This window comes from Pollicipes pollicipes, unplaced genomic scaffold (genome assembly GCF_011947565.3).
Source record: "Pollicipes pollicipes isolate AB1234 unplaced genomic scaffold, Ppol_2.1 Scaffold_4295;HRSCAF=5057_pilon_pilon_pilon, whole genome shotgun sequence".
In the NCBI taxonomy this organism is placed as follows: Eukaryota; Metazoa; Arthropoda; class Thecostraca; order Pollicipedomorpha; family Pollicipedidae; genus Pollicipes; species Pollicipes pollicipes.
In genome coordinates, this window is record NW_023596461.1 from 5,708,880 (window position 1) to 5,718,453 (window position 9,574).

General features: G+C 52.4%; 1 protein-coding gene across 1 annotated transcript in view; it reads right to left on the reverse strand.

Moving 5' to 3' along the window:
- Positions 1–3,797: 3,797 nt before the first annotated feature.
- Positions 3,798–9,574, reverse strand: part of LOC119096591 (metabotropic glutamate receptor) — a 22,505-nt gene continuing 16,728 nt past the window's right edge. The window contains exons 11-12 of the mRNA XM_037219493.1: positions 5,717–5,812; positions 3,798–3,990 (exon numbers count right to left, since the gene is read on the reverse strand). Coding sequence (XP_037075388.1) covers positions 3,860–3,990; positions 5,717–5,812 — 227 coding nt within the window. The 3' untranslated portion in view covers positions 3,798–3,859. The remainder of the gene's footprint in view (positions 3,991–5,716; positions 5,813–9,574) is intronic.

The following is a 9,574-nucleotide window of genomic DNA, read 5'->3' on the forward strand; positions in this document are numbered from 1 at the left end:
GTCCGATAAAATCGTTTAATCAATACCTCTTGACGTGTTGCAGGGCGGTTATTTTCAACAAAGGCACCATAATGCCACATTCTTGTCCATATCAAGTGTTCATGTAAGAGTCATATTTGTGAACCGCATTAGAATTACCTGCATGATAATAATACACCCGCATCGCCGTCGTTACCTCGCTGGGTGATTACCGCCCTTCACAGGTGGCTTGTACCACTGGCCTATTCCCATTTGTACGCTGGCTATTTGCCGTGTTTGCGACCGCTACGCATGATGTGAACGATGTTTATTTACACGCATACATTTGAACTGAAACGATATCATTTTGTTACACGCTGCGACCGGCGGTAGAGGCCTCCACGGGTAGAACTTCCCTAACCAAAATCACACGCCCCATAATACAATGGGACAAATCCCAAACTTCTGCGGAATTCAGCATTGGACTTATGGAGTTTCCAGGAATGAGTGACTCTAAGCACCTCTGTGGTCCCCGCTGTGACCCACTGTGGAGCTCCCGTGATCAAACTACTCTGTATTTATGGGGTTCGGGCCATACCCAGTGCTAAGCCATCCATTACCCACTCGCTTCCTGGTTTCCCATGCTTTAATTTAAACTTCTAAAGCGATGAGAACCTTGCACTTGGATTCATCACTCTTGCCTTGGGAATTGCTTAAGGGAGGTGAATTATCATCCAGTCATGACAAAAAGTACGGCCAATATTATGTTTTGCGTTCAGCACTTTGAGAAGTGTGCACCCGGCCCCGCTCGATACCAATATACCCAGCTACGCCGCCTAGCCCCGCCATCCCGCTGGTGTAACGATGAGTACGCCGGGCTCGTCTCAAAACAAGCGAAAAGCTTGAAGGGGGGGGGGGGGCGAGGTACGTGAATATGCTGTTTCAACTTCCACCTAAAGTTTTGAGAAAAAAAGCACCTAAAATTTCCCCGACAAAGGAATGCCGCACTCCCCGTAAGCTGCAACAAAGTACTGCGAGTGGCTGCTGCGCGTGGGCGAGCGTCATTGGCCTGCCATGACAAGGCACGTCCGACATCCGTGTCACGGTGTCACGGCTCAGCGAAAAGGACTGGACAAAAAATACGTCATAATTCGAGCTATCTGGGTACTGGGGCAGTGTCCACGCCGCAAGCTATAAGCTTGGCGGTTCTTGATCCCGGGGCCATTCGAGTCATAAATCGGAGGCTAGATTTATATTATATATATATATATATATATATATATATATATATATATATATATATATATACATATATCTGCGTTAACTTGGATTTATCAACCCGTGAAGGCCTCTGGACACATGCGAATACATAAAGTGACATGACACCTGAGACTGGATCGTGCTGTTAAATATGCGTGTCACTCGATACTGTACACTGTACTAGCCCCTCCCCCCCCCCCCCCACGTCAGGTACATCACTTCTTATCCTCCTCCATTCCACGGATAAGTACACATAATCAAAATACAATCGCTCAAGTTCATCGCAAATGCTGCAAGCAGTCATTCGCTTCCCTTTTCTTCGATTTCACTTCCCCTCCCTCAAAAGTTCTCACTAACGACCCAACCCACAAGACAGCACAGAGGAGCAAAAGGGCTCCCAAACACAAGTGGCCAGTCAAGCAACACTTGCCGTTCTCGGCAAGAGGCATGCGATAAATCACTAGGTAAATGTCACTTGCATTGACGGCACACAATTGACATAGTAAACGACAATGATCATGTTCAACTCTTCCTGGCCTTTCCCAACCGGGACCAGTGAACCGCTTAGCCATATTTGTAGTTGCTCTTCATATGGAGCATCTCACAAGCCAACGTGCCCTGCAAAAATCTTGACGTGTTATCTGAACGGCGTCAGAAATCGGCTACGTTAGGTTCGTCTTTCCCTCATAGACGCGATTAACAGCGGCTGTACAAGCGATGCTTCACTACGGGAGTGACCCAACACTTACACGGTGCATGTGTTACATGTGTTACATGACCGATCCCTGTGTTACAAGTGTTACATGACCAATCCCTGCACGCATGGTCTCAACGTGTAGTGACGCGTCACTTCATGCACTTTCGTTGCTTCGTGAAGCGGCGCGCCATTGTCTCTATCGCTCAGCCACAGCTGGCACAACGTCTCCCATCGCTCGACGATGGGCTACGCAAAGGCGCCATCGGTCGATGATGCCGTACGCCGAGCGTCTCTGTCGCCGAGTGTCGCGCCACACTCGTGCAGCGATCGTCGCAACGTCCCGTCGCACGGCGGCGCGGGCGTCAGTCGCACATTGTCCATCAGTTCAGCCACAAATCGGCCAGTCACAAAATCAACACCGATCGCCAAATTGTTAATCGGCTGCCAGATCCGCCAAAGCCATGAAGGAAATGGCTCCGATCGGTCCGCTAAGTGGCGCATGGCTGGAAGGGTCAAAGGCTGGTTTGACGTCACAAAACCACCAGCGGTTGGCAGGGGCCGCCGTAACACGGCGTTTACGACCTAAGGCTGGTCTGACGCTACAGAACCACTAGTGGTCGGCAGGCGCCGCCGAAACACGGCGTTTGCAGCCCAAGGTTGGTCTGACGTCACAAAACCACCAGCGGTCGGCAGGCGCCGCCGTAACACGGCGTTGACAGAAAGTGACCTGAAAAGAAAACACGGCACTAGAAACGTCCCGGCTGTCTTGGTCAGTAGTTTCTGAACCGTTTAAGATTGAGTCTTGAAGCTTCGTCTTCTTTTGAAGAAATCTCCTCGCAAGAATTCTTGCAAGCGAAACACGCTTGCAAGAATTCAAGATCCCAGTGTGATAATATGGGGCTCCAGTATGGAACAGGCGAATACTTCACCACCGCCGCGCTGCGCCGCGCTGCCTCCGCGGTCTCATAGAGGCTATTTTAAACCGTTAATCGGCGTACCGACCTTCCTTATGGGTGCTGAGGAGCCGTTGAATCGCTCCTGGTGAGTGGGAGCTGGTGCCAGACCCCCTCCCATTCGTGTGTTCCCCGATGCTACTGTCGCCCGTTACTGAGCACTCCATTACCGAGAGCTCGCCTGCACAGACTCTTGATCGAGCTACACGCGACAGCTTGGGCGGGGCTCCCACCAGGTGGTGCATCAGCCCGCTCAAGGTTGACTGCCGCGGATCACCCAATAAGATGGGGGGGGGGGGGGGCGGGAGTTGCGAGGGTTCAGGATGAAGCAGACTGAGGAAAGAAGGGCGGACGTTCGTCACTCGTGCCTGCGCGCCGTTAACCGACCCGGAAACGGTATACCACCGCGAGCGGTAACAGCCGCAGCCAAGGTAAATTGCATGCAAAACACCTGAAGTAACTGCGGTGCTTAAACCACCAGAAACGCTGCAAGCCTGCAGATCATTAGCACAGCCGTGTCGCGGGAGCCGACGCGGTGAGAAGACAGCGACGTGTCGCCGAAATATGGCGTCTCAGCGGTCGGCCGCCGACGCAGCTGCACGGCCCCTGTGCGCTCCGTGCCGTCCTTCGACGCCCATACGATTGGTCGGTACTCAGGTCGCCGGGTCAAGATCGACGGTGTAGCGCCGCCAGGCGGCTGGGTGCGCCACTGCAGCGGAGATTTATCACGCTTTTCACGGTCGTTTTCACGGTTTCGATCTCAGGCGATTGGGAAGCTACAGGCCGAAAATCCTGGGGCTTGTGTTTGCCATGTTGCACGCCGTAGCGCGGCGGCGTCGGCTGGTCACCAGGCGCTATGTCCCACTCCACACCACCTGTGTCTGCAGGTCTACCAGATGAAAACGAGAACGAAACTTGCCGCTTCCCGTCGCTCCCATCGCTGAGTGGCGCGCCACATTGGACGCGCCCATCGTGACGTCACAGCGGCGCTTCACACCGAGTGTTTGCGCCGCCTGAGTGCGCTGGCGGCGCTGACATTGCCGCTGCCGGTGACAGGTGCTCTCAGGGAGGTGATGTGGTTGAACCGGGTAAAGTCCAGCCGCAGCGGGCTCGAGACGGCCCCTGTCGACAGGAGTGGGTCACGGGTCAAGATCAGTCGTTGCGAACCACGCACGATGGGATAGCGACGGACGATGCGCGCAGGTGGAGACGAGTCAAGGTCAGTCATCGAGAACTACGCTCGGTGGAATAACGACGAGCGGTGCAGGCGGGTAGGGGCGAGTCAAGGTCAGCCATTGCAAACCATGCCCGAGAGGCTGACAACAAACGGTGCGGGCGGGTAGGGACGAGCCGAGAGTCACGCGGGTCTCCAGTTGCGTGTGTTAGGTGTTACAGCGTTAAGAAGCAACCCACAAACCCGCCGCAGCCTACTAAAATTAATCGAGTAGAGTGTGCAAGATGTAAATATAACTTCATACCATCAGAATCCTGTCTCTCCGGCGGTCCCCGCACGCAATTTGTTGGCGCCAATCCGTTGCCCCTTGACCCCGATCCAGACATCTGGCCTACTCAGCCCATTTGTTAAGCCTGAGGCGCATAGATACTGATTTTACAGCCGCCCGGTTCGATGCTGATTGGACGATTTTGAGCAAGGGGATGGGCCACAGGCAGTGAGCCCGAATCCGAGGTATTATAGCGTGAATAATATGGACATCCCTCTCAACCAAGTTGGCCGAATATTGGAACGCTGTGACGCACGCATTATTTACAGGAAGCACCGAAAGTGTGATCAGAGGGTGCCTCTGGTAGCTGACGCCGAGCTCACGTTTTATCAGGTCTCAGGGTTCGCCGCAGGCTATTTACATAACTGCATTTCCGTAAATGTGTTTGGTGCGTTCTACATGAAGGATGCCTGAAGTTTACAGAACGGTGAGCGGCATCTACACAAATGCGTTTCGTTTATGTGATGTTAGGGGTGTTGGAATCAGAATCAAGCATAAGTCATGAAACGATCGCAATTGAGAACTGTGAGATGGGAAGCAAAAATATGGACATAATTCGTTGCCATCGAAAAGGCGCTCAACGGCGTGAAGTAACGAGAGTGTATATGAAACTTCGCATGAAAGCTAGCCCGCGTCTCGAACATGATTGCGCTGGTCTCCTGCAGGCACGCTATCATGTCGCGTAGGACGCCATCACCGCAACATGAACGTTAGCCCGCGTCTCGAACATGATTGCGCTGGTCTCCTGCAGGCACGCTATCATGTTGCGTAGGACGCCATCACCGCAACATGAACGTTAGCCCGCGTCTCGAACATGATTGCGCTGGTCTCCTGCAGGCACGCTATCAATGTCGCGTAGGACGCCATCACCGCAACAGGTCAATATCCCTGTGAGCGAAGGGGCCATTTATACATCCACAGACGCAGCGGGAGTTCTCGGCAAGGAGGTCCAGACGCACACAGGATATTCATACAACGGCCAGTATTTCTCTCTCCATTCCTCCAACACACGTACGCACACGCACAAACGGCGCACACACGTCTGTACACAGCGTCCCCTGTCACCCACAGAACAGTGGATCGCGCAGGTATCGGACGACGGGCGGTAACAGACACGGACAGGCGCCCGGGCAGGGCGCTCGGACCCAGGGCTTGGCACAGCACCTGCGAATGCCAACCGCCGGCCTGCACGGGACAGGAGCCCGGGCGCAATGGCGACGACACGGCAGGCCTGTCAGAATCAGAGCGTAGAGGAGAGAAGTCTGCGTGCGTCGGTGTGGGTCCGCCAGGAGTCCGGCAAGCGTCTAGTGCGGCGTGGTGGCCAGCGTGAGGAGCTGATGACGTACCTGCGGCCGGGGCGCCCTGACTGTCGGAGCCCGACGAAGTGGAGATGTCCTGGCGGCAGCAGAGCGGCGGTCCACGCCTGCAGCGGGCGTACACACCTGCGCGGAACGTCACACCAGACGGTCAGGTCACGCGGCACGCCACACCAGACGGTCATGTCACGCGGCACACAACCCCGGACGGTCAAGTCACGCGGCACACCATACCGGACGGTCAGGTCACGCGGCACGCCACACCAGACGGTCAGGTCACGCGGCACGCCACACCGGACGGTCAGGTCACGGGGCACGTTATACCGGACGGTCAGGTCGCGTGGCAGCGACCGGGACGCGAAGTTGGGCTGGGACGGCGGTGGTGGGGGAGGGAGGCGAAAGCAGGGAAACATTTGTGAGAGCGCGCGTTGGTGAACAGCCATTGGGAACCAGGAGAAGGTGAGGAAGGCGGCCGCCTTGAGAGACAAGGAGAACTCGTCGAAACACCGTGTCTAAATGCATCACGCCTGGAGTTGCTGAACGACAGCACTGGGCCGTGTAGACTAATCGCTAAGAGAAAACATTAGAACGTAATTTGGAATGCACTCGCGGCTAAGCCGTCCGCGGCCCGAACCAGCTTGTCTAAAGCAGCATGTGCAGGAGACCACGAATGCACATCAACCACCTGTCCAACTGGTCAGGGCTGAATACTCCCCGAACCCAAAAACATGGAATCACTCCGACCAGCACTGGTCAATGCTACTCTTTTGCGGTTCTTAATTACAGGGGATATACATATGGGTTGAAAATAAGTCAATTCGCCCCAGCATTCGGACTGTTGTGAGTCGCTGATGAATCGGACGAGTCTGTAAAACCTTGTTGTTTGAGGTGCGTGTCACCTCATGCGACGTCTTTCAAAACTGCGCCAGGTCGTAGTTCTGTTTTATGAAACTAGCCCTGGCTGGCTGCGAACTGTGCCCGGCCGCTGCCGCGTCAGCGAGTAGTGACGAGGAAGACCTACAGGTTCTGGCCAGTTCCAACCGAGACAAAAACCAGTTCTGATGGCAATATCAGTGGCGTATCCAAGACTAACCAAAAATGTCCCCCCTTCCCGAGAAGATAAAAATTCCAGTTTTAGGTGAGAGTTTGGGTGGCTGCCATTTTCACGCGTGGCTTCCTCAACTTGACCCTCCCTCCCCGGTCAGGTCAGATGGTGAGTCCGCCCTTGTATGGAGATCGATGTGCGGTTAGGTTACGCCGTCGCTGAAGGCTGCCGTGCGCGCGCGCCAGCAGATTTGAAGACCACTGTCATGGAGTGGTCATTTGCTGCAGCACAGCCCTCAAATCGCGTGCGTATGATGGGTGCGTTTAATGCCCCAAGAGTCCAAGAAAATGCTGTTTATTTTGATAATCATTCGAAACTATTCATTTCAAAAAAAATTAATAGTTCGATAGTAGCACAGTAACCGGAGGGGTCACGGTAATTTTCATGAAGGTTTTAACGTTCAACAGGTTTATTTCCATCCTATCATGAAAGTTCACTGTTGACGTGTATTTTTGTGTCAAATACTGAGGCTTCGCTCTACCAATCGGGGGGTATGAAAAGGATTCACTTAGAAAAAAAAAGCTTTCCTAGCTTTTGGAATATTTCTCCGCCCATGTTGATAATCCCATGCTCATATCCAGTTCATACCAGTCTGGTAGTAACGTGCATTGTCTTGGCAGACAATGACTAGGATTATATTGGACTCCATTGCTTGCGTACAGCCCCTTACTTAGAGGGCTACCTATGGCCGTCAGTAGAAAGGTGTCAAGTTTATAATCATATGCAGCGTGTACATCATCTGACATAATCAGAATGTAGGCATCACAAAGCATAACAAAATACATATTGAACCATTTGGTTTAAATGCGATTAGCATAAGGCACGTTCGTGCACCATGTTCACTCCGCGGTAATCTTGCAGAGACAAATACTTTCTACTAAGAAATCAAACATTTTGATTGGTAGACAAGGACTCTGTTCTAATCAGTGGTTGCAATCCCCCCCCCCCCCCCCCACACACACACACTCACTATTTCAAATCGGCTGGCTAGCATGACGGGGCCCTGACGTGGGGTGCAGCGTTAAGCACAGGTAGCTGCCTCCACGGCTGGCGGGTCGGGTCAGAGCGGACCCAGAGTACCGTTGGTGCTCGGGTTTATGGGAGCGCTAACCGTATGACTGTTGTCAAATTGCGGAGGCAATTTTCGCAGCTGCGGTGATCTCTGGACGATTTAAATGTAACTATGTGTAACATGATCTACGACTGCTTGGCTGGTTTAGTGACCAAAACTTTATCCACTCATTCGATGCACGTCTTTCACGCAAAGTATTGATGAACAGGAAGCCAGAGACATCCCGCCCTCAGTTCGCATGCAATCATCAAAACACCGAGTGCAGTACGTGTCAATCTGGTCATATCATTCTCGTACTAAGCGCAGACATGAAAATCGAGCGCATGCCTGCGGAGCTGCGCATTAGGGTTGGTCATCAACCTTTTTTTCTCAGATTATAATTGGAATGTGATTTTTGGTGGTGCGGCGTGCTAAAACGTTGATTAGGTACTGAATTACACTAATTGAGAGTTTCTTTTATATATTTCATGCTAACATATGCAATTTCGTGTTTGTTTAGGCGGCATTCTTTGAAAAATAGGTTGATTGTTTCATATTATCAATATGCTAACAATTACATGATTCTACGGAACATTTTAGTTGTAAGAACATTCGTGGTATCCCTGCTGCCAAAGTTGTTTGCATATTAAAAATACATTCACCATAAGCATGACGATAAGCATGATGTTTCACATTTCATAAATAATTCGGGGAATTGCTTCGACGAAACGTTTATTGTAGCGCCGATATTTAAGAGGTCATCAAAGTTTGTGCTGATGAGGGTATTCCAACCCACGGCCGGTACTATGTCTCCAAATGTGTCGAAATAGAGCTCCGATGCTCTTAGGAAGGTCATCAAAAATCCCAAGGAATCCATGGAAGGAAGTTGAGTGGAAAATGAACAACGCTCACTTTGCCAAACCCTTCGCATCGCCAAGGGGAAGTGCCGCTCTCAGAACGCCTACACTTGTCTAGTACGTAACAAAATCCCGGCAGAAGAATGGACATTTGTAAGCGGCCGTTTAATTCGGCGGAAGCCCACTGTTGAAGCCGTCGACAGGGCAACAGCTTCAAGTGAGGACGCTGCAACTCGTTTATCCTACTGCAACTGCAGTGAGGGGGGCACGCCTTCAAAGAAGAGTCCCGATAAAGCTATCATCAACGGCAGGCTGATGATCCTGTACTTGGACTAAGCAACGCCACTTGCAGCTTCGACAAGGACGCGGCGAGCTAGGATGACGCCATGGAAGAGACAGACGACTTCTTGTCGGGTGCCGTCGCCTCCGAGAGGAACGTAGCCAGCCCGTCTCACGCAGCGCTGACTACGGATCGCTATGGGCGTCTACAATCGTGCCGCCGCAGCGTTCATAAATGCCTTTCAGCAGGACATTGGTCGTCTACATAAACTCACGAGATAGATCCTGCATTGTTGACCCGAAAAAGATCTAGCCGGGCAATTGACCCCGAAAGAAGTAAAAACGGCACGCGAGAAACGCAGACGACACCTTGGCGTCGGGATTGACAAGTTGTTGCTTTGATCGAAGGAGAGTCAAACCATACGTTGACCGCGCCGCTGTTACTGAACCTGAGGAGCGCGACATTGTCCTCACTGAGCCGGGAGAGAGGTACGTGACACACTTAACCCTGCTGCCCGGGAGAGCCATTGACGAGCTGACCGAGCTATACTCGACCATTCGACAGTTGGGCGGAGAAGTGAAGGTCTTGGCTGCGG